Source organism: Simochromis diagramma, unplaced genomic scaffold (assembly GCF_900408965.1).
Source record: "Simochromis diagramma unplaced genomic scaffold, fSimDia1.1 OVJJ01000596.1, whole genome shotgun sequence".
NCBI classification, from domain to species: Eukaryota; Metazoa; Chordata; class Actinopteri; order Cichliformes; family Cichlidae; genus Simochromis; species Simochromis diagramma.
Genome location: NW_024387245.1, coordinates 15,160,943 through 15,186,329, shown reverse-complemented (window position 1 = coordinate 15,186,329; position 25,387 = coordinate 15,160,943). Strand labels below are relative to the sequence as shown.

General features: G+C 39.4%; 1 protein-coding gene and 1 long non-coding RNA gene across 2 annotated transcripts in view; one reads left to right on the top strand and one right to left on the bottom strand.

Moving 5' to 3' along the window:
* Nucleotides 1-25,387, bottom strand: part of LOC120714343 — an 873,031-nt gene that overhangs the window by 493,535 nt on the left and 354,109 nt on the right. The window lies entirely within an intron of this gene.
* On the top strand, nucleotides 11,418-24,255 carry cercam (cerebral endothelial cell adhesion molecule). The gene is made up of 12 exons (XM_040000478.1): nucleotides 11,418-11,831; nucleotides 14,731-14,841; nucleotides 15,594-15,711; nucleotides 15,877-16,011; nucleotides 16,168-16,372; nucleotides 16,558-16,677; nucleotides 16,795-16,871; nucleotides 17,192-17,298; nucleotides 17,562-17,694; nucleotides 19,305-19,432; nucleotides 20,105-20,308; nucleotides 22,513-24,255. Exons 1-12 carry the CDS (start codon nucleotides 11,629-11,631, stop codon nucleotides 22,745-22,747), a joined length of 1,776 nt encoding a protein of 591 aa, XP_039856412.1. The 5' UTR covers nucleotides 11,418-11,628; the 3' UTR covers nucleotides 22,748-24,255.

The following is a 25,387-nucleotide window of genomic DNA, read 5'->3' as shown; positions in this document are numbered from 1 at the left end:
GGCAGAAAGGAAATGCTAATGAGGCTGTGAGGGGGTTAGAGAGGAGAAAACGTTGCACTGTGTCAGCTAGTGCTGGCCGAGGATGATGTACTCAGCAATATGTGTGTGTGTGTGTGTGTGTGTGTGTGTGCAAAGAGAGAGAGAGGTTTAATGTGAGGAGATAAACAGAGCTTGTTGCTCAAATAAATCATTTGTCTTTAAATATCAAGGATATGTAAAGTTGTAGACATAAATTCTGGTTATCTTTGGCTGGTTAGTTAAATCTGGTTTGTAGCTACTTTGATATGTGGACTATGAGTGCATCCGGTGAAAAACACCTGAGGTTTGGAGAGCTACCTGGGCCTACATTTCTGTATATAGGTGAGTGTGCACAGTGACTAGCTCACTGTGGAGGATGCTGCTGCTGCACGGTGGGAGAGTCGACCTGGCTTCACAGCTCTGGTTATAACAGTGGAAATAAAAAGCTGAAGCTCACTCTCTTTCTCAGGTAAACACCTACTTGGTAAACAATGGCGAACAAACATAAAAGCCTTATTTACGCGATTGTTCATTTTACATCAACCTGACAACATGGTTAAAAAAAATTATATTTTGAAAAAAATATACGAATTTTTGCCATATTTTTTCTTCTTGCTTTTCTTTTTTCTTTCGCTTTTTTGTAGCTTGTAAATGTCAAGCTAATACTTTGTTGTTTTCTATGTAGTTTTATAGCATGTAAGCTTATATTGTGATGAAAGAAAAAGAAACAAAATTTGCTCTATTTTTCGATTACACCACAGAGAGAAAGCGGGAATACACATTTCACTTAAGCCAATCAAAACTTACTTTATCGTCTTCGAAATTTAAAAAAATAAAATAAAATAAAAAGAAGGCATTAGAGTCTATCGCCACCATTACAACGTTATAATACTAAGTCGCTTACCACCACAATAGCAAAACACTAAGTCTATAGATTGCTAATAAAATGGGGGTTTTTTCTTTTCGTTTTTTTACATGAGTAATTGTTACTGGTTTACTGTTAGAAGACATTACACCAGCCACTCTGTTTTAAAATGATTATTTTAGGGTGTTTTGTAAAATAGATAGTAATAAATTACAATAAAAACGCTCTCTCAATATGTCAAGCAGGAGAACATACTTGTCCTCTGTATGTCCCCTGCGTTGGACACAGAAGCGTTTATATAAGAGCAAACATGATGCACTAATCCCCTGGAATTAAGTGAGGTTAGTCTTTAATGTTCAACAATACTGTGTGTGTGTGTGTGTGTGTGTGTGTGTGTGTGTGTGTGTGTGTGTGTGTGTGTGTGTGTGTAAGAGAGAGAGGGAGTGAGTGAAAGACAGGCAGACAAAAGAGATGGAGAGAAAGAGGAAAAATGCTCATATTTTGAAATTAAATTATGAGCAATTTTCAATGATTTTTGACAAATGTAGAATTAAACAGTTTCTAGGTTGTATTGCTCGAAAATGTTAAAGTTATAAATTCATTTTTGTAAATATTTATGAATTATAAAAAAACCTATGGATAGTTCAGTAAAATAATCGCATTATTTTTGAAGTGGGTATAGTTTTATTCTTTATGAACAAAACAATAACGTCGAAGCATCCAATGGGCCAAGAAGTGCCCCACGTGATTTATGAATGACGCCGTTTGGCTCCAGATATTTGACACCATCAAGCCCTGCTTTTCTTTGTTTTCTATATATATTTTTTATATAATACTACTACACCTTTACATTAATAAACAACGTAGAATCTTGTGGTGGAAGCAATAGATACTTGAGTTTAGTCTGCTGAGCCCTACTTAGAGATAATGTGCTGTAGATGTGTTTTCAGTTTATTAATAAATTGTTAGGAATTGTTGTTGCTATTTTCCATTTCGTGTAGTTTATATAGTAAACGAAAACGTTAAACCTTAAAGCCTGTCTATTAAGCCCGTGCACTGCTTAATGTACCCGATGGTTTTTTTAGCAATGGCTCGTCTCATCCACAGCGTGCATGCTGCATACAGGCCTCACTCTCTGAGCTCTCAACTTACTGCTTTCTCCTATTTGCCAAAGACAGTCAATACATTGATGCTTCTAGTCGATATTTGCCATTTAAAACAAACAGTCTTGATTAGATCTTCGACAAAGTGTAAATACCAATCGGGCCAATCACAGCACACAGCCCGAAAAACACATTACATGAGGCAGAATGCGGTTTCCTCCACTTTATTATCCCAGTCTCGCGACTTTTTCTACATATCATGCATAAATGTGGTTTGTCCCTTACCTGAAACGAGACAGATACAAAACAAAACGAGATTTAAGGCATTTCTACTGGTGTCTTTGTGGGGTTTGGGGTGTTTTTTTTTCTAGAGGCCCACAATCTCGGATGTGGCGCTTGGCCAAAGACAGCAGTGACGAATGTGAGTCTGCAGCAACAGATGTCCATACACAATTCTTGGGGTTGAATATGAGTTTACTCAAGAATTGCGTTTGGACAATCAGCCGCTAAAGACTCTATATATCCTCTGCCAGAATGAAAAGACGAAATTAAGCATTTGATTATTTGACTCACAAATGTGCACGGGCAGTTATTGTATAGGTCCATGGGTGCACCTGCTAGCCTGCCTATTTGGCCTTTGACAGTATTAGCTGCCTCTGACACCGAAAAAAAAAACCCTGCTTTTTTCCCTCCCCCTCGTTTCTCTACAAGATAGGGAGTTGCACTACTGTGCATTATTTTTGACATGCTCACTGCTCAGCACTGCCTCTCGGATTCCTCTTTTCCTGTAAAGAAAAAAACAACTGCTATACATTTCAAGCACTGAGTTGTTTCACTAAACCTCAATATATATATATATATATATATATATATATATATATATATATATATATATATATATATATATATATATATATTACAGAAAAGCTGTATTACAACTTCATTTGCCTTTCCTTTAAAATCATTGAACACTCACAGAAACTCAACCTTTCTACTGATAAATACTTTATAAAAAGCCCACCCCTTTACTGTTTAACCACTGATGCGGTCACAATCACTTTCCTCTTCCCTACTTTCTTTTACAGCTGCTGTCTTCACTCCATGTGTTAACACTGGTTGCTAGTTGTAAAGTTTGTCTACCCACATCTCTAGGCCCTTAAGATGGCTGAATGGACAATGCAGTTTTAAATAAAAAGGTATGTCCTTGTATTTCCTCCAGAAGTCTTACTTTTACAGTGTCTCAAAAGAGTTTACAAGCTGGGAATAAGACGAGCCGTTTAGGCTTTATTTCATCTTAAAGTCCGACGTGAGAACGCCGGGAAAACGCCATTTCTGCACCTGTGTAATGTCATCGATTTAGGGAAGGACTCCTCAGTTGATGGTGCCTCAAGATGCACAATGGCTTTCCACGGATGTTAAATTACAAAAAGAAAAAAAATCCGCCTTATATTTGAAAAACAAAAATAGAGGTACTTCGAGCGGTTCTTTCTTCTGCTGTTTATAGCTGGTGACAAAACCGAAAAAATTTAAAAGGAGACCCCCTTAGTTCCCGTTGGTGCGTCCTTGGTTCAGTTCCCACGACGCGCGTTCTCTCGGATCTCTCTGCTCCTTTCCAAATGCCCCCCAGCGAGCAGCGTCGGATACTGACAAAAAGCAGCTACGGGGCAGGAGATGTGCGGGCTTCGTACACTCCAGACAGACGGTCCTGTCTTCCTGCCTTCCTTCCACCCGTCCTTTACGGGTCTCCCGGACTGACTGACTGGTTGACTGGATGCATGTGTCTCTGCCCTCCTGGCTTTTCCTTTAAGCCGCTGCAACAATAAACGCTGTGGCCGCGACGCAAGGCGGAGAGAGGAGTGGAGAAGGTCCTCGCTTGGTACTGAATTTGAATAACACCACGGGGTGATAAATGTCCATTGTACTGCTTAAGTAATGAATCTCCGCTGTCCTCTATGTCACACACACACACACACACGCTCGCGCACTCACACGCACACAAGCCAGCAGCTGCGATGAGGGACCAGCAGCCCCTCTTAAAGATACAACAGCCCTATTTTCTACCCAAAAAGAGATTACAATCCCGACACTGTTTACTCTCTGACCGCACTGCATGACGTTTAGTGTTTCTCTTGTGCCCCCTCTCTTGTGTGAGCAAACTAGTGCAACGCTGTAACCAGGCACTTGGACATAAAGCGGTGCCTTCAGCGCCATGTGCAGCCATTCTGCCCCAGAAAAGAGCTGCTTACTGTAGGCCTGTAAGGAGAGTGTTGTCCGAAGTGACAGAAAATGAGTGGATTATATGATGTTCGTGTGACAAGCGACTGATGGGGTAACAGTGGGCATGTTGTCTTGTGCTTTAAATTTTAATTTTAAAAAATCTGTAGCACATTTAACAAGCAAGCAAGAGAACCAAACTGCAGTGGTTTCCTTGCGTAAGCGACGCAATATATTGCACTGTACTCCAAATTCCTTATATGTGCTTCCGCAGCTGTTTTATAAACCCAGGGGTTAAATAGTACTGCCCTCAATTACGGATACTGGTACCAAATGTGGTATGATCATATTTGAAAGGTAATAAAGGAAGAGAGACAAATTATAAAGGATCTTTGAGCGATTTCTGCTTGCAACACTTTAAAGGCTCCCAAACACGCAGGCTTTTATTTTCATGTGCACAAGTTCTTGTTTTGTTTTCGTATAACGTTCCCGTTTGTGGCAGCAGCTCAGGTGGTTGAAAGTCTTGTATGTGTGTGCTCCCCTCTTACTTGAAATGAGAATCTGAATCATGCCCATCTTGTTGTCGTGCATATCAGCACTTTTTAACGCTGCGTTTGCGCTGCAGCTTTTTGACGCTTGCAAACGCCTCTCTCTCTCGCTCGCTCTCTCATTCTAATAAATCATCCTGACTGATCCCGCCCTAGGCGCAGGGGGTCCTCCTCTTTAAAGCTCAATCCGTTTTTTCCCCTTTTCATCCCTCTGAAGAAGCCGAGTTAACCTCTGCTGATCCACACAGCCAGAGCCCCTCTCAGCTCCAGCCCGCCTCTCATTCATTCAGCCAGTCACTCATTCATTGCTCTTTTTTTTGAGTGTTGAAAAGCAAAACCCTCCATCTCAACTCCGCTCTCGCTCACTCTCCCACTCTGTCTTTTCATGACTTGAGTTGGGAAGAAGTCAAGAGGGTCCACTTTCACTCTCACCTTGACATCCTTCACTTGTGTTGCTCAGGGTTATGGATTAAAAAAAGAAGAAGACTGACTGCTTGGTTATATTAAACATATACTGCATCACAGAGACATCTGCGACACAGTTTCTTTTGGTCTGAAACTTTCTGTTGTTGCAGCTCTGCAAACCTTTTAGAATGTGCATAAGACATGCATAAGACTACTTTTCTAACTGTTATTTACCATTTCTAGGTGATTTGATCAAAATAAAGGCTAAGTAGCATTTCGCAAAAAAAAAAAAAGAGTAAAAACACCATCAGCCAACATCAGCTGTTGAATTAAAGCCTTTTAGCTCAGAAGCTTTCATGTTGGCTGTTGGTCTTGGTGGTGTATAGTAGGGGTGTGTGTGTGTGTACACAGAAACAGTAGGGGACTGGTGGGCTCCATGCAGGGGCCACTGTGCTTCCCTCCATTCACAAATCAATGTTTAACCCGCTGGCTAAAAGGCCTGGCAGGGGACAGGGAGGCCCAATCAGCGAGGTGGGCTATGAAACCTTCCCGTCGAGAGATGGAGATGAGAGGGAGGACAAAGGCGACAGGGGAATCCTTAAAATAAACCTCCTCTGGTGAAGGCATCTCCTCCTTGCTGCCAGCTACAGAGGTAGGAGAGTAAAGAGGTTAGAATGAGAGGCAACACTGTTGCAGGGAATGTCACTGACATTTATAGTGGACTAGCTGCTCAGGCAAGCCAGGACGTGGAGTCAAAGGGACAAAGAAGTAAATTGGAAGGAGAGTTTTTTAAAAAAGACAAAAGGAAAAACAAAAATTCTCAGGCCATAAATCTTCCTGCTGGTGCACTGTATTGTGTAAGATGATCTTGTTTATGGCAGCTTATAATATCTAGTGGAGAAAGTAATAGTGCTTTGCAAGTGTTAAGGCCAGACAAGAAGCATGCAGTTGTACTTTCATTTAAAAACCAATTATGCGCCACACAGTCTCCCATGTTCATAAGCACATTTGTTTATCACATGTCATTGAGTACATGTCTTCAGCTTATTTATATAGCCACTAAAAATTATGGGATCTTGTTCTTTGCAGTCGGGCAGCCAAACCATTAAGAGTGCAAATAACTAAAAGATACATTTGTTTGAGTCTTTGGGGGTTTTTTTGAGAAAAGTTGATTCATCAGAGATCTGAGGTTCAATTTGTAAGAGTAGTAAAATGTTGGATCGTGAAATTAATAAATCTTAAAGAAATCACCAAGTGGTGTAAAGGCTGAAATGAAAAGATTAAGAGAAAATTCTCCTGTAAGTGCAAAACTGAGTGCATCCACTCAGACAAATACACTCGCTTTACCCTCTTACTTCTTCACTGCCACCATCACAGCCACACACACACTCTCACACACACACACACACTCCTTCCCCCTCAGCATGCCGCTGCCTAAACATCCCCCAGAATTCTTTGACAGTGGCTGCTCTGTTGCTTGGCAACGGGGAGACGGACAGCGTCATCCAGGGAGCAACGGAGACGATGAGAAGCAAGGAAGTCTGCACTATTCTCACCGAGACTGTACAGATCATGGGGGCAACAGGGTGATCAAAAATATCCAATAATTTGTTTTTTATGTCAAATTTTGAACGACTAAAAGAAAAATGACTCAGTTGCGCAGTTGTACCAATTTTGCTGAGTTTTGCAAGTCATGAAAAATTTGCATTATATATATTTTAGATTTTAATCTTTATTTAACCAGGCAAAAATGAACATATCCTTTGCAACGATAAAAGCTGAAATGAATGGGAGAACACAACCAGCAGACAAAAACAACAGAACAAGACACTAAAGAAGGAAAACAGCTGCATGATATTAACAAAAAACTCAGATAATGAAGTTTTAAGATCTTCATGAATGAATGTCTCAGTCTGAGGATGTTTCATCGCTTCTGAAAAGTGTGTTGTAGGCTACCTCAAACCAGGTTATCAAGGTTGGTGCACAGGGGTAATATCTAAGGTTAATCATGTACTGGACTTCCTTTATTTAAATAGAGAAGAGATGTGAGCTAGTTTGAGATCTTCGTTGGTAGAGGTTTGTAAACATGTCACATGATGCTGCTGCTTCTTCTTGAGTTTAAGGAAGTCCATCCAGTCTTAGTAATGAAGCACCATGTAAAGGTTATAACTGCTGGAGGTATGTTGGAGCAGATGGCAATGCAGAGTATCCCCATCCATCCATCCATCCATCCATCCATCCATCCATCCATTGTCTTTTGTGTTGGGGAAGCTGTCTTAGCGCAAAAGGTTGAACACACTTGGACAGGTTGCCAATCTATTGAAGGTTTATTTAGTATATTCAAATAAAAAAAATCCATTAAGAGAAACTTGTCAATTTTTTTGACATTGTCCTGCGTCCTGGAAATCTTCACATTTGTGCAATAAAAAGGAGAATGTCGACTGAAAATCCAAACACCACTTTATTCAATTTTTTTTTTCCAATTAAAAATGTTATTTTATTGAAAAAATAACACCGGGTCTACTCATTATTCCTGTTACTGTCAAGATCTTCAGATGAAATTACATTTAAGTATAATGTCTTAAAAAATGAATAAAATCAAAATCCTTGATGTTTCATTGTTGACTCAATTCAGTTTAAAATGTCTATTTCACTTTAAACCAAACTGGCTCAATGTCAGTGTAACTGCGATCATCTTCTGTAAAATGAATCAACTTGACAGGTATCTTAATCGATTATATTAAAACGACCAATAAAAAATAAATGACATCAAAATAATTGATTGCTTTTAAAAAAATATTAATTAGAACAGATGTGACCATGTGTCACTGACCTCTTTGATCACATTACCTCCAGCATTCTGAGCGTTCGGTCTGAGCCTGAGGTTGTTTGTGCTGACTTGGTGGTGTTGCATGAAGACAGGAATTCAGGTATTCTAGTCCTTTTCTACTGAAGCAATTCTGTTTAAGTGCTTTAGTCAAACAGCACCTGGGAAAACACACACACACACACACACACACACACACACACACACACACACACACACACACACACACACACACACACACACACACACACACACACCTGCTGTTTGGCCCAGTAGTCAGTTTATCTGCACTGTTGCCACCTCCAGAGCATCCCCTCTTCATATAGCCAGCTACAATCAGAAAATCACATCTGTAAGACTGAGTGTTGTGAAGTTAAAAATGAAATGAAATGCAGGTTTGTAAATGATTCCAGACATGCTCGTTTCAGTCAGACTTCAACAAAACGAGTACCTGTAAAACTCTTGGGGAAAACATGGATCCAAGGCCTAGAATAACAGCATTGCAATTAAAATGCTGAACATAATTTTCTGATATTATTTCCTAACAGTAAATGTAAGGATTCCTAAAAATCCATCTGATATGCATCTTTAAAACTGAGCTACTTCCATGTAAAACTTAACTCAGTTAGCAAACATGTGCTGACTAACAAACATACTTGCTTACTTAAAACTGCAATATAGGTTGCACTTCATGAAAATTTACTTTGGAAAGATGAGTTTTGATTGCACAATCAATCAGACTCCAACCTAACAAATAACTTAAACAGGTGTTTTGTGCTAAAGATGAAAACAAAATACTGAAAACAACAATTTAACAACAGCACCATATAATTTTAAACCAAACCCAATTATGTTTAAAATGACAATATTCTGGAGATTAAACAATAATGGTAACTGTTGTTGTGGCTGTTTTATTGGACTCTGTGCTAAGAAAAAAAAAAGCGGATGCTCAGTTGGATATGATTTCAAATGAACCGCACAGCTCCTTAAACTGTGCAAACATGACACTCCTGAGACACATGCAGGAGGACATGCGAGGTGGGGAGCAGACAGAGCGAGGCTGCCATAGCTGCTGAGTAAGAGGGTCTGTGCCATGACTGAGCCCCTGAGTGACAGGTATTGACCTGCCCAGCCAAAAGACGTCTCTGTGGGAACGCTATTGATTATTGCCACAGCAATAAAGGTCCCGGAAGCTTGCGAGAATGTCACGACTCTGTGCTGCCCACCAGTTTTGGTCCCAACACACAAAAACAGAAACACTTACACTTTGTCACATCCAAACTTACAGCCAATCATTCGCTCACGCTGACAAGAATTTCCTGGCCCAGCAAAGAAAAGATTAAAGATAGAATAGAGGCTGCGTGACCAGTTAGGACATGTGCGTTCTGTATAGATATGAGAGTTGTGAGTATCTTGCAACCTGCACAAATAGAGCTAAAGCTATGAGTATTGATGGCTAACATTTGAGGTGATTTAGGTATATTATTTTGTATGCGTGCATGCACAGTCCTGGTGTCGCTGCAGCTTTCTTTTGCGGTCTCTCCTGCAATCTGGTCAAAACAATGAAGATTTTCTTTTTGTCATTCTCTCGCTTTCCTTGTCCGTCTGTCCCCGATTCACACACAAACGCCACCTCCACCCTTGACCCTGCAGTGAAAAGTTAGTGCACCCGAGGTTGAACTCTCCCAGATCAGCTGCAGCCACAAGCGCTGAGAAAGTGAGCCTGACATACGTGTATGCGTGCACATGAGCGTGCGTGTGTTTTTGTGTGTGTGAGCATGGCAACACTTGGGGTGTCATGAATAGGAGAGATTTGACCCTCAACCCTTGTGACCTGTCCACACAAACAACCCCTATGCCCCAAGTCTGCCATTGTCAGCCTTGACTGCCTTCGTTTATTCACAGAGCCTGCCAAAAGAGCCAAAATTCATTATATACGACTTTGCTTATTATTTTCCACCCACACTAATGCATCTCCCCATTCTTTATTTTTTCTCTCCACTGCCCTTTCCATCGTTTCCATTCTCTTTTGTCTGTTCCCATCGGTCCCCTTTTCGCACAGCCTCTGTCCTGTCCATCTTACATACAAGTGAATTTTCACTTGTATGCCGAGCACTCTGAGCATCAGTTTTTAAAACATTTGCCTCCTTATACTCACTAGCCCCATGGGAGCAAGCACATCTTTTCACGTTTATTTTCTACTGTTGTTCTAGACGAAAAATACAATTGAAGATCTAACTGTGTATATGTGCTTGTTTCCCCCCGTACGAGTGTGTTTTAATCCTTTGTTTTAATCTGCTCTCCCGCCACACCTACACCCCGAAGCCAATGCATCTGTCTGCCCCTGCATCTTCTACTTGGCTATTGGCCATGAATTTTCTATTGCCCACATACTGACACTCAATACATTCAAGATGACCTTTGACTCTTTAATATACTGAGGAACACCCAGGCTACTGTACATCTTCTCTTGTCAACAGGCCACTCGAAGCTCTAGGACTGCAATAAATAAGAGCCACAGTGCAAAATGGAAAATGATGTTACAAGCTGTGTTTACAATTTGGAAGGTCCCCTTTGATTAAAACCACAAACTTCCCAACTTTCTCTGTCAAAGCTCTAGAGTATTTAAATGTAAAGATTTACAATGAATATTAGGTTGAACATGTCCCTTAAAAACATTTACACTTGTTTTCATTTTTGTTATTTTTGTTTTTTGTTCATCAAGCCTCAGTGTCTCTGTAGCAGACACTGCATTTCTTATAAGGCAAATGTCAACAGAGTAAAACTGACCTTGCAACTATTATATGCATGCAAATAAGCACTATATAGCATGAGTGAATGTAGTGGAAGGTGACATACGATGAGAACGTTTCAAAAAGATAACTATTAAGTAGAATAAAATAATAAATGTGAAAATAACCTCGTAATTGATCCTAATTGCAGCATTTGAGAAAACCAAAGGATCAAAGGCCTCAGGAAGACGTGCGCGACATAATGATTCTTCTCTTGGATCAAAACCTCCCTCTGCTGGTGAATCTCTGTAATTGCTACTCTTTGGCTTCATATTACGACAAAGCTGGGTTTATTCAAAATCCCTTTCTATTTCAGATGTATGTATCAGAATATCACACATACAGACTAAATGCCCATACTGTGGTCGGAATATTTAAAAGGCTGTGACTGGTTTACTCAAAAACAATAAATAAATAAATAAATAAATACATTTTTGACTAACAAATTGCCATGTTTAAATGCACCCCCCCCCTCCCCCCCCGATTTCTATCCCTGGGAATATTTTAATGACATTTTTAAGGATGTTCGACCTTAAACTTTAAAACTTTATTCTCCATCTTTCTAATCTTTCCAAGGGTATCCCACCGCTGTAAATACCAGTGTGGCCAAATCACGCCTCTTTCCCCTCTTTCTGTTTTTTTTCCTACAGGAAAAGATTTATTACAGCGGAATATAACCCTCTCTGGCTTTAGGATTGGGTTTGCATTTCTCTTCAGAAGGGGCCAGCTTGTACATGAAGAAAGGGGGGGTTGAACATTTGGGAAAGCCCTTTTTTCTTGGACTGCTGACGCGTACCGCGGCTACGTGCTGCTCCGGAGCCCCGCGGATTACTTTCCAACTTTAACAGCCTCCACCATGATACTTCATTTTCTAGCTTTGGGGGCCTTTGTTTTTCAGACTGAATGTTACTTTTCGGAGGAGAAGTATCCAGAGGAGTCGAAAATGCAGCCTCCAACCGTGGTTATCGCTATCATAGCGAGAAATACCGGTCACTCCCTGCCGTACTACCTCGGAGCTCTGGAGAGACTCAACTACCCCAAAGATCGCATCTCTGTGTGGTGGGTTTCCTGCATGGACTGCCAGGCTGTTTGTAGAGAGGTCTCCTTTTTATCCGTCTATAGCAGCCGTTCAAAAGGTCAATGGCATTTAAATGAGTTTGTGAAAGCAGCAGCGTCCTACCCCTCCCCTGTTCCCTCTGCGCCTTTCACAGTCCAGGCTGCCTTTCACTCCGCCGCATTCGTTTCCTACCGTCGCTCGCTTGGAGTTTTATGTCCCGTGAAGTTTGTATAGAGTAACTGTACCAGCAGGGATTTTACTTCTTTATAATTCATGCTGCATGTTCAAATCTACAAACTCTAGGGATTTAGCTGTTTAGACAGCGCGGAGTGGTTTATTAGTGAGGAAGTAAAAGAGATCCCGTTTAATCGGTGTAATGATGGAAAAAGATTAACTGTTGGTTTAATATGAGGAGATGACTCTAGTATGTTGAGTCCTACGGGAATATTGATCATCATCGTCATGAAAGTCATGGCAATTTTTGACTTTTAATTATTTATTTGAAACAAAGTAAGAACTTTATTTAGGATTTTCTCTAATCCATACAGAGTCAAAAATAAACATCCACCCACACGAAGATTTAGCAAGCAGCACCTCAGACGCCTTGGTAGCCACCAACAAGCTTCTGGCACACTTCCAGACGGATATTTGAACACTCTTCTTAGTAGAATTAGTAGAGTTTATTTAAATTGGTTGGATCCAGATCGGGCCTTTAAGCATAGTCCACAAATTGTCAATAGAGTTGAGGTAGGTGCTTTGGGAAGGCCATTCCAGAAGCTTAATGTTGGCCTGCTTTATCCATTCCAATAACAGTTTTTATGTGTGTTTGGGATCATTGTCCTGTTGGAACACTCAGTTGTGTCCAAGTTTCGACTATCCATCTGTTGATTTCAGGCTTTATGTTTACCCCTACCACTGGCAGCAGAGCATGATGCTACCAGCACCGTGTTTGACACCTGATAGTGTTATTGTGTTTGAAAGTAACTGTAAATTGTAGTCAAGCTTGAAGGTGTTGATTTTAGATCAGGGGTTTCTTTTTTCGGTTAGCGCTCTCTCAGTCCATGGTGTTGTAAAACTCACTCCAGTGTGGACAGTGACACTGGTGTTTCAGCAACTTTCAGTTCATGGCAGGCTTGAGCCTTGGAGGTTCCTGGTTTGTTCCTGAACATCCTAATCAGTTTCCTCTCATCTGAGAGTAACGATTTGGGTCTTCTTCCAGACACATGAGAGTAACTTTTACATTGTATAATTGTTTGAACCAATGATCTTGGAATCCGCAGTTGTATAGAAATGGCTCAAAGAGACCTTCCCTAACTGTGTCTCCAGTTGCTGTACAAATATGAGTTTAAAGAAATCATTAAGAGCCCTAATATTACGATGAAGTAAAAAAAAAAGAAAAAAGGATGTTACTCTGCAGTGGTGTCTTATTTGCACAAATAAAAAAAACAAGACTAACAAAAACCTGGTCATGCAATAGAGCCATTCTGCTAATTGACAGATATCTAGTATCTTTGATATACCTTGTCATTTTGTCCAACCCTACTTCACCACAAGTAAAGGTTTGCTAGAGTGACACTGCCGAAGATAACTCACAGCTGTGGACAGGAACAAGATCCAATGAATATTTTAGTGCAAAAACTGTCGGCCACTTTGCTCTTCTTTTCTGCCCAGAGGTCATGAAGTGCATTGGGTTAAAAGTAATCAAAAAGTAATGAAAAAGTAAATTTTCTTCATATAACCCCTTTCAAGATGAATATCACAAAATGCTAAAAACATAAAGACAAAAAAAGTTACCAAAAAGCAAGGTTAAAAATATGCATTTTTAACCTCATTTTTAAAAGAGATCACCAACTTCATAGTGCTATGACTCAGTGGGAGAGAGCTTCAAACTCTTGGGGTATTTGTCTCATTTATTTTTATATTTGTATATCAGCCAGCAAGTCCTGATTAAGTCACCTCAGGGATGTACTGGGGATGTAAGGATACAAAAAGATACCTGATATATGCTGGTGCTTGTTAATGCAGAGCTCTAAAAGTCAAAACTAGAATCTTAAAGTAGACTGAAGTTAATGGAGTGCAAGTGGAACTGAATTAGCGAATTGCAATAATCTAGATGTGATGAAATAAAAGACTGATTATGATTTGATTGATTTCCAATTCAGACTGTGAAACAATGAAACCTAACTTGACAATATTTCTGAAGTGATAAAAACGAGAGTGAACCAGAGCTTTAACGGGAGTATCCACAATCAAAAGTTATTCAAACTGTAGCAAAAGGGGCAAGGCAATCTAGAATTTCCATTACCTTCAGCACAAATCTGTCATGGGATTTTTGCTTTCTCTTCACTAAAGTTGAAGAAATTTGACAGCCAGTCTATCTAGCAGTGATAAGAAATGTCCATAAAAGTGATGAAAATGTGCTGAAAAGGGAGCAGATGTGACAAAAACGGTAAAGGCCCCAAAATAGAACCTTGTGGTATACCGTAAACCAGAGAAGCGGAAAATGATTGTTCAGATCATTCAGTGGAACTGAGAGACAACATTAAAACGTTTACAGACCTGAAAAACTCTGCTCAAATAAGTAGTAATCATTTGTATTGTGTTGTTTTGTATTGTATTTGGTTTTGTTTGTTGATCGAGTAATACACAGGCTGAACATCAGTATTGGGCACCGAATCAAATAAGCCTGTCAGCAAATAATTTGACATTTACCAATGAGAGCGGGAATGCAGCATGAATTTTGCACCGGCATGATGAGGAGCTGAAAAATTCACATAATGTAGATTTCACTGTTCCCCTGGCACAACGAGGGGAATAAGTAATAACAAGAACCAACACCAAGTTTAGGTTCCCTACGTTTGGTGCAGTTACTTCACCCTCTGCCTTCTCTGTGCTTTCCAGGGCAGCCACGGATCACAACACAGATAACACCACAGCCATACTGAAGGAGTGGCTGACTGTCATGCAGAAATATTACCATTATGTTGAGTGGAGACCAATGGACAAGCCAACGTAAGTCTGAAAATGTTAATGTGTTGAGCTTTGTGTACTGCTGGGATTTGAGTTTGGAAACACCCCCAACTTGATCTTACAGCACACGTGGATCAAAGCAGATCACCTTCAATAGTTGCTTTCTACAAGGGAAATGACAGGAACAATAAATCCCTTTTACTCATCAGGAGGCAAATCTATGATCCTCTGAAGTGTCATCCTGGTATTGACAAAATAAATCAAACAATGTTCAGATTGCACATGTATTGATTTTGCTTACTTGCTCTTTTTGTCCACGTGTTCAATGAAAGTATTAACACCCCTCTGTAGGCTGCAACTTTGCAGTTCATCTGGTATTCATTTTAAAAGCTAAAAAAAGAGTTTGACAAAGCATATCTAGGCTTGTCTGTACATGATGCTCTGCTTTCTATTAGCAGACTCTTTTATGCCTGTCAGTTATTTATTCTGAGTGAGTTCTGCTAAACTTCTACAGTCATGAAACTGTTACGTTATCCACCTGTTTATGCTCTTTTCACAGCACCACAGAACTTATTTTCTGTTCTGGTTTTATTTAATCCATTAGCATCGGTATGCTGTATTCACTGTGGTCAACACTCCAGCATGATTCAGCGATGCTGTTTTTGTTTTGTTTTGTTTTTTTACAATAGAAACCATTCAGCCAATCACATATTTGCTTCACATGGCAAATTATACAACATTTTACCGATATAGTATTATATCCCCTAATAATACTGTACTTCTGTGTGTCTTAGGTCCTATGCTGGAGAGCTGGGTCCTAAGCATTGGCCCAACAGCAGATACGAATATGTGATGAAGCTGAAACAAGCAGCGCTCAACTTTGCCAGGAAACGCTGGGCTGATTATATCTTGGTACCTTTCTTGTGATGAGTTTCATATTATCTCCTTTCTTGATTAAGCAGATGGGATGTCTTTCTTACTGAGGCTGTTATTTCATCCAAGAAAAAAAAAAACTTAGCAACTGTAATTTGAATGAAAAATACTTTTTCCTTTGTATTTTCTGTCTCTGTGATTCAGTACGCAGACACGGACAATATCCTCACAAATCCAGAATCCCTCAACCTGCTGATAGCAGAAAACAAGTCAGTCATCGCTCCTATGTTAGATTCTCCGGGGGCGTACTCTAACTACTGGTGTGGTATTACTCCACAGGTGAGCAGCACTTAAAAATGAGTGATTATTTATCCGCTTAAAGGGAATACTTGAGAAAAAAAATTGTTGTTGCTTTCTTGATGAACATAATGCAGAAAAATGACACAGATCTAGGACATAAGTAAGCATATTTTTTTAAATATCTCAATTCTTTAGGGATATTATCGTCGAACAGCAGAGTACTTCCCCACCCGTCATCGTCACCGAGTGGGCTGCTTCCCTGTGCCTATGGTCCACAGCACCCTGCTGCTGGATTTGAGGAAGGAGGGCATGAAAAAACTTGCTTTCTATCCTCCTCATGAGGACTACTCGTGGCCCTACGACGATATTATTGTTTTTGCCTTCTCCTGTCGGGCTGCAGGTCTGTAGATGCTTGTGTGTTATTATGTTCAGCAGTCAGGTTTACTCAACACAGCTGTTGCACTAAATCACGTCTGCGCTTGCTTCACTGTAGAATATTTGTATATTTCAGGACTCAGTGTTGAAAATATACATGAATAAATATGTTTATAATTTATTAAATGATTGCTTTTTGTTGCTACTCAGAGATACAGATGTACCTGTGCAACAAGGAGCGCTACGGCTACCTGAACGTTCCAGCCAAACCGCACTACACCTTAGAAGACGATCGTCTCAACTTTGTCCATGTTCACCTTGAGTCTATGAGTAAGAGCATAGATGATTTGTAATACTAAAGGCAAATAATGACAGTTTAAAAAAAAAAGGCACATCAGCTCACCTCTCTTTTACCCCCCCAAACTAATATCCCTGTTTGTGGAAAAGTCGACGGGCCACCCATGTATCCTTCCCGTTTCATCCACATGTTTCCAAAACAGAGAGACCTCCTGGGATTTGATGAGGTAGGTGAACCAGTTCAAGTTTTTTCAGTTAATGTGTAAAAAAGGTTAACCCAACCTTATACAGGCTTGTTCTATGCAGTAATGAAAGCATGGCTGTAATTATGTGTAATATATAATATAATTATACATCAACTTTTTAGGTAGTACTTTATGTTCAGCAAGATTCAGACCAATTATGATGCCTGTTTTCACTGAGTGAAAAGAGTTTGAAAACATGCCGAATATGCAGTCGACCCATTTGATGAAACTCAAAGATTTATGATGATGGTACACAGTGTCCAGATTTAAATAACGTTCTGGGTCGCCCATCTCCTGCACAGATTTATCTGATTAACCTGCGACGGCGTGCTGACCGCAGAGACAGGATGTTGTTCTCTCTAAACGAGCTTGAGATTGACGTCAAAGTGGTCGATGCCGTGGATGGAAAGTGAGTGGATTGCTCTCAGCTCTTTTCCTCTCTCAGTTTTATAGTTAAGTTTGTCAAGAAATGTAACACCGTGTCAATTCAGACTCTTGGTGTGAGGCCAATTTCAATTCTTATCTTGAAAATATGGACACTTGTGGTTTATAATAAATGTCAGCGTTATGGCTACGTATGCTCCAAATTTGAACGCTCTTCTCTTATCAAAGACAGAATTACCTAAAAAAAAGTGTGTGTGTGTGTGTGTGTGTGTGTGTGTGTGTATGCAGTGCACTGAACAGCAGTGACATTAAGATTTTGGGTGTCGACCTGCTGCCAGGATACTATGACCCATTCTCTGGACGCACTCTGACCAAAGGAGAAGTGGGCTGCTTCCTCAGTCACTATTACATCTGGAAGGAGGTGAGAGGACACACACTGTCACACATTTGTCAAATCCCTTTTCTGAAGTTAAAACTCAAATATTTTAATTTATACTTCATAGTATACTATATAAGAAGAAAGCATAATTGTATATACAGTCCTTGCAAATCACCTTTTTACAATATTATGATACAGTCATGTGAAAACAAAAGTATAACTTCTTTGAGTTCTAAGCGTTTCTATATCAACTTCAGTAGCTTTTACGTTACCTTTAGCAGTAATAACTTGAAGTAGTGGTTTTCTGGATGACTTAATCGGTGTCTTACATCATTGTGGAAGAATTTTGGCCCGCTCTCATTTACAGCACGCAGCTTCACTTCACTGAGGTTTGCAGGCATCCATTTATGCACAGTTATCTTAAAGTCCACCACAGCATTTCAGCTGAGATGAGGTTTGGACTTTGATTCGGCCGTTGCAACACCTTGATTTATTTCTTTTTCAGGCATTTTGTTGTAGATTTGCTGCATGACCCAAAGGTTTTAGCTTTTGGACAGAAGGCCTCATATTTAACACTAGAATGACCTGGTATACAGAGGAGCTTCTGACTCGCAGCACAGGTCCTGTGGTTGTAGAAAAAGCACAAATAATCACCCCTCTACCATTGTGCTGACAGTTGGTGTGAGGTTTATGTGCTGTGTTTGGGTTTTCTCCAGACATATCAGCGTCCATTATGGCCAAACATCTTCACTTTGGTGTCATATGTCCACCACACATTGTTCCAGAAGTCTTGTGGGTTTTTTTTAGATGTAAGTTTGCAAACCTAAGCCGTGCTGCCAAGAAGAGGCTTTCTTCTTGCAACCCTTCAAACTTGCCGTACTTCTTCAGTCTTTTTTCTGACTGTGCTGTTATAAACTTTAACATTTCACATGCTAACTGAGGTCTGTAGAGTCTGAAATGTAGCTCTTGTTTTTTTTTTTTTTGCAACCTCTCTGAGCAATGCACAATCTGACCTTGGGGTGAATTTGCTGGGATGTCCACAGGAAGATTGTCAGCTGTACTGAATGTTTTCAAAAAATGGACTTCAAAATGATTGAAAATGGCTTCACAACCCTTCCAAGACAAAAGACAGCAACAATTGCTTCTTTAAGGTCATGTGTAAGATGTCTTTCCTTCTTGACATTGTGTTAACACACACCTGAATGCTCCATACCACCAAACTGCCAAAACATCTGCTTTTATGTAAGTGCTCAGACCTGCTGATGTTAAGTGTATTTGATTCACAGTGCCTGGCTGCTATTTACCCTCTTAATTCATATCTAAGTAAGTTGTCCTTAGCTTCTGCATTATGGAGTTGTTCTCATACAATCAATAATGACATGATGTAATATATAACGCGTGGTTGTTTATCTGAATTTGCATTTACATAAGAACTGCTAAGGACCAGATTATTTTTATGTAAAACCTTAAAATTCAAAGAAGGCGTACTTTCTTTTTCACGACTGTAAATGAAAATAATTGCACTCAGCTGAAAACCAAGAGTCATGTTTGTAAAGAAGATGGATGCAAAATAAAAACCTGCTTTTATGACACAAACCTTTTGATTTATTTAACAGGTCAGGCTTACAGTGTGTATACTTCTTTTTCCATAGATGGTGGACATGCAGATGGATAAGGCCCTGGTCTTTGAAGACGATGTTCGCTTTCAGGCCAACTTCAAGCGACGAATACTCAAAATGATGCAGGATGTGGAGCAGGTGGAGCTGGACTGGGACATCATGTAAGACACATTTTACTCCTAGTTTCCAGTCCAGTCCCTGTTTTGGTTAAGGTTAAATGAGACGCAGGTAAGAAAGCCCAGGTTAGGTTCATTATAAAGTCCAAAGTGCATTTGTACCCTTTGATATAGTTTGCTGGTTTTGTTTGAAATCATACAAACGGGATTAGACAAAACTTCAGACAAAGTTTGAAGTTTTTCTAGTGTAGAATTTGGGACAAATTTATGACTGTGATATACAATAATAACTTAATGGAACATATTTTTGTAGAGCAATCGTATTTGCTATAACCATTAACATTTTGTGTACTGTGCAGAACCATGAAGTCCAGTAGGGTGATTTTTTTTTTCTCATATTAAGAGATAAAATCATTTAATTAAAAAAAAAAGCCCTAATAGAATTGTTATCCCAAGCTCCATGGTTAAAGCTCATCCAAAATACTTAAACATGTGACGTTAGAACTTTCTTTTTTCGTACATATTTGGAAGGAAAATGCACGTACAGAGCATGTGCTGAAAAATGTTTTATGCCTGCTGGGCAGAAAAGAACAGCAAGGTGGAGTTTGATTGTAAAAATCACATGCCTTGACCATCCTGGGTTTTTGCTGCTTCTACCCCATGCCTGATTCTTTTTTTAACTTCTTTAGTTCTTATGATCGCTTTATGTTGCCACAGATACTTGGGCAGGAAGCAGGTGAATCCTGGAAAGGAGGAGCCAGTGGAGAACGTTCGTAACTTGGTGATGGCCGACTACTCGTATTGGACTCTGTCCTACGCCATCTCCCTACAGGGAGCCCAGAAACTCCTCAATGCTGAGCCACTTTCCAAGATGCTGCCTGTTGATGAATTCCTCCCCATTATGTACGACAAACATCCGAAGTATGTATCATAAAAAAGTGTCAAAAATACACTCATGCTACTCTCTGCACACTTTGAAGTTTTTCTGGTTTTCTTCTTGTATGTTCCATACAGTGACCGCTATAATGAAACCTGTTCTTCAGCACTCTTTAATCTCCTTCTCCTGCGAGACCGTTTAAACTAAAACAGACCTCAGGGCTAAAAACATTCTTTTCTATAGCTGCCTAAACATGTGTACATGCTTTATATTTAGCCTAGTTTTGTTTGGAGTGTATAGATTAAAGAACTATGTGGAAGTCTGTGGTTTTACTTCACTGCATTTTTCTGAAAGGAAGTCACTTTGATATGTTGTGCTTGTCAAGCTGAATTAGCGCACCACATTTCAAAATAGATTTAATCTTTCTCAGCATTTTCCTTTTATGATGCACAGGCCTCGTGTCTGCATCTCTTTCTGGGATTAATGGTCTGAATTTTTGTCAGTGTGGGCTGACATTTTCTTAAACACATTGTGACAGACAGATGTGAGCAGCCAGAGTGGACTCAGTTTTGTTTGTGGTAAAGAAGATATCTATATTTTTCCAAGCCTATGTTGTTGCCTTTCTCCATGAATTACACTACTGTATGGTCAGTCCAGACTATTTTAGTCCATACTTAAATTTCTATGGTTTGTTATTTAAGTTTATACCAGTGTTTGTGGCACTCACAGTATGGTCTGTACTTTGGTAAAAACAAAACAAAAATTAAGCTGCAACATCAAAGTTTCTTTATTACAGATTTGATATAAAAGAATTATGCTGCCACACTAATATCAGTCATTTGTTTGGGCACTTTAATTTTGAAGCCTTATATTTAGAACTACAGCATTTTTTGGTTTGTTTATGCCGTTGGCTGCGAAATCAAAATGATGCTTTAATAATAATAACAAAAAAGAATAATTTTAGCCCATTGATAGGTGGTTGCTATTATCATTTATCATATATATTCAGCTTTGGCAGATAGAAATGAGCTATTGTCAAGAAATGAAAGATGGTAGGATAGTTGACAAGTTGCATCATGTGAATTTGTCACAGACATAGATACCTGCTAATTAAAGCTCACTAAAAATATTCTATTATATGCACCATAACTAGAGCACAGACAGTTCAGTCACTCTAAATAGCTAAGGCCTACCACTTGAAGGGGAAATAGTATTTTCTGGTTGGAAGTTGGCCTACTAACATTGGAGTCAATGGGGTTGACTCACTTTGGGAGCAAGCCTCCAGTGGCCATTGTTGGAACTGCTTTTTTAATCATTGGCTTTAATTTTCAACCGCAGATGTTGTTGTTTAGTTTTAACTACTGCCATAATAATACAGACATTCATGGTTCCTCCACCATGATGACTATGGTTATCCCTTAGCGTTCATCTGGCATCACTATGAGGTTCACATTTTTGGTTGCAAAGGTCCAGACGACTGTCTGATGCAATAAAAATGGACGTTTGTCTCTCCATACAAAGGAAGTCTAACCACATTGGCGATCCTTCAACTGCTGACTTGGAGCCATCATCTGTAAAGCTTCTATTTCATGCTAGATGGTTGTTGGAGGTCTATAAAATATCGACTTCACCTCCAAATGTATCTTTAAATTATTAGTGTAATGGGTGAATCAAATTCTGACTGTAACAATGATATCCTTGACAGTTTCCCCAACAAGGCAACTGTTCTCGTCATCAGGAACTAACTCTAAGAAATGAAATGCACTTTGTCCCAAAGGACCTGCAAACCAGAAGGCCTGGCTGTGTCTGTGTGCTCCATCATGTGTGGAAATCTGGCCTATAGCCAGCCTGCTTTCTCTGCACTCTCTCTCTTTTTCACACCACTGTGATTCTGATTTGATATGCTTGACTAGTCTGCTGAGAACACTCAACAAATGCACCCCATGCATTGTTGCCCTTCATGCCAAGAGTAACTGAACCATCTCTGAAATTGGCCTGTTGTCACCATCTCTTGTCAAATCAGTATAGTGAAATGAAATCACAAAATATCCCTGATGTTTATATTTAACATTTCAGTGAATGGTGAAAAATTGCTCAAACTGCCCCCCCAAGAAAAACAAAACTTCTATCTGTAGTTCCAGCGCTGTTATTTTTGTTATTTTTTCTTTATTGTGACATCCTATCCTGTGTTTTTAAGTTTCGAATGATTTTACCCAGTCTAAACACTGCCTTTGTGCTCCCTCTGCAGCGAGGACTACAAATCCCACTTCCCCAATAGAAACGTACAAGCCTTCAGTGCGCACCCCCTGCTGGTCCAGCCATGTCACTACGCCGGTGATCCCCAGTGGGTGAGCGACACAGAGACGTCGACCCTGTGGGATGATGACTCTGTGAGGACTGATTGGAGGGGCTCCCACAAGACCCTGAAAGGGGCTGCCCCAGCACCCGAGATGCTGTCAGTTGCCTACAGGGATGAACTTTAGTGCAGCACAAATGTAGCTGAGGAGAATCTGCAGGTCCACAAGCCATGAGGTCAGAGAGACTGTTACTGAGGAGAGAGAGATACTTTCACTCCACCTTGTGTCATAAAACTGACATGCTCAGTGTCATTTAACCTGAGCTTCTTAGATAGGAGGCAACAACATAAGATATGGTGTTCGTTTCGGCTTTGTGTAAAGACATGCACAGTTGTCTCGGTGTAATAAATGCGTCAACTTGCACAATAGATTTTTCTCAAACTCTCAAACCATGTTTAGAGTGTTTATCCTTTTTTGTGCTTTTCTTTTACTTTGCTCAGTCATCTAGTTTAGTTGCTTCATTTAGAGCGTTAATTCATTCTGTATGGTTCGTGTCAACCTGTTTAAATGTACTCCTGTGATAGTGCGTAATCTGTTGATCATATTCTAACCGAGGGTTCAGTAATTGCACTGTTAACAACTCCTGGCAAGTCTGGAAAAAAAAGTCTGAAATGTATTGGCTATTGTTCTTTTTTTCGTGTTGCTATAATCTGTCTGTACATTTCTGTGTTTGCGTGTGTCCTCCACTGGGGACTGGAGAGTTAACACAAATCTCGAATGACCATAATTGATGTTTCTTTTTTTCTTAATTTCTTCCAGACCTTTCTCAAACTTGTGTACCTCTGAAAACTATGAAAGTTTATATTCATTAAGTATTTTGTTAGTAGCTCTTACACATTGAATGTTTGCTTTTGATCAGTTTAAGCTTCTTCAGATTGATTTTTTTTTTCTTAACTTAATGGATTAACTTGGATTATCTTCTACTCCCTAGCTGTATTTTAATATTTTCACATTTAGCCATGTTCATCCTTAAGAGTTTAACATGAACTGGAAACAAAATTACCTTCATGTAATTTTGCGCATATTACTGGTTTTAAAATATTACATCATGATTCGAGAACCGTTTGAGAAGATTTCAGGTTTTATGACACTATTACAACCACGAGAAATTCATAAAGTATAAATACTTTTTTTTTGAAGGCCCAATTACTTACATAAAATCCATGCAACATGTTGAGGCATGAAGAGTGTAGCTTTGGTTTTTATCCAGTTTTGGAGAGCGTCCACATGTTATGTTTAAAAAGTATAAATGCTATGTGTTGCTTAAGTGTTTAAAAGTCTTATGAAAGTACAGCCTTTAACAGTCTTTTGTAGCATCGCTGTCGCTCCAGGATTGAGCTGACACTCGTCTAGACAGGGTTGCAGTGCAGGTAACTGGTGTCGCAAGTTTGTGGATTTGATCAGGTCAAACTAAACTTGTATTTCATTTTTGTGCGCATTGATGACGGTCTGTTTCGTATATTGTTTTTTTGACATTGAAGATTTGTTTTCCTGCAAATATCTTAACTTATTTGTTTTTCTTTGTGAATCACAGATGAGTTGCACAACATGATGTACGATACGTGGGTCCAGTTTTGTCTCTGGGTCTACTTTTTGTCTCTGCATCTTTGAGCAATAAATTTATATTAATATTACGATTCATTAATTGCCACTGATTTCACATCTGGATAGCAAGCAGCTCAGAATTGAAATACAAATATTTTTGCACTGTTATATAAATGGTTATGGACTGTTAGTTAACAAATTAACATATTTTATTAAATACACAAAGCTACCATGTACTAAGAAGAAAAAACACAAGGGGGTACTGTTTCCTAAATTTTGCTCCTGCAGCCAGAGTTTACATACATGCACACCTATAGATGTGTGTGTAGATGGAGAAGTACATAAATGCAGTTTAAGACACAATTTTTGCAGTGGATTTTAAATCAGTCATTGTGATTGATGTGCAGACTTTCAGTTTTTATTCAAGGGGATTTACAAAAATTTTGCATTAACTGTTTCGGAATTACAGTCAGTTTCATATACAGTGCCCCATTTTTAGAGGCTCAGAACTGATGAAAATCCTTTTCAGCCATCAGCATTAAGTCTAAAAAAAACATTGACATTGTTAAATGTGTTTGCTTCACTGAGATGCTGGCTGCCAGGCCTTTACAGCAGCCACCATCAGTTTCTGCTTGTTTTTAGGCCTCTTTGCCTTCAGCTTGTGTATTTAATAACTGAAAAGCATGCTCTGTTGGATTATGACTGACTTGGCCACTGAATAATATCCCATTTCTTTGCCTTTAGAAATGCTTTGGCTGTTTTTCTTAACCAAATAATTCTGTCGTCATGCACTTTAGTTGTCTTTTGTGGTTTTTCAGGCCCTGAGCTGGCCAGTGCATTTATTCTTATTAACAACGTACCAGTTTGTTGATTTGACAATTCCCAAATTCTTTACTGCCTCTGATGGTTTATTTAGTCTTTTTCTTTTCAGCAGAATAAAGGGCTTGCTCACTGGCACTGATGTGTCTTTAGGTCTCAATTAAAATAACAGTAACAAGCTGTAGACTTTGATTTGTGTAAGATATAAATTCAACACTTTGAATCATTCTTATGTCTACTACATTTGTCATTTAATTACAAGGGATCAGCCGTCACCTGGCCACGAAACTGCTTGTCAGTCATTTGTTCGAATGGCAATAATTCCTTAAAAGTTAAAGCATTATTTTGTTAAATCCCCTAAAGCCGTAAGTCAGCACTTCAATCAGTTATTGTTTGATTTAA

Coding starts and splice junctions, on each gene's coding strand:
- cercam (XM_040000478.1), top strand. CDS start 11,629: ATGATACTTCATTTTCTAGCTTTGGGGGCCTTTGTTTTTCAGACTGAA. Junction 16,012..16,167: donor GGTGTGGTATTACTCCACAG/GTGAGCAGCACT, acceptor TCAATTCTTTAG/GGATATTATCGTCGAACAGC. Junction 19,433..20,104: donor GAGCTGGACTGGGACATCAT/GTAAGACACATT, acceptor ATGTTGCCACAG/ATACTTGGGCAGGAAGCAGG.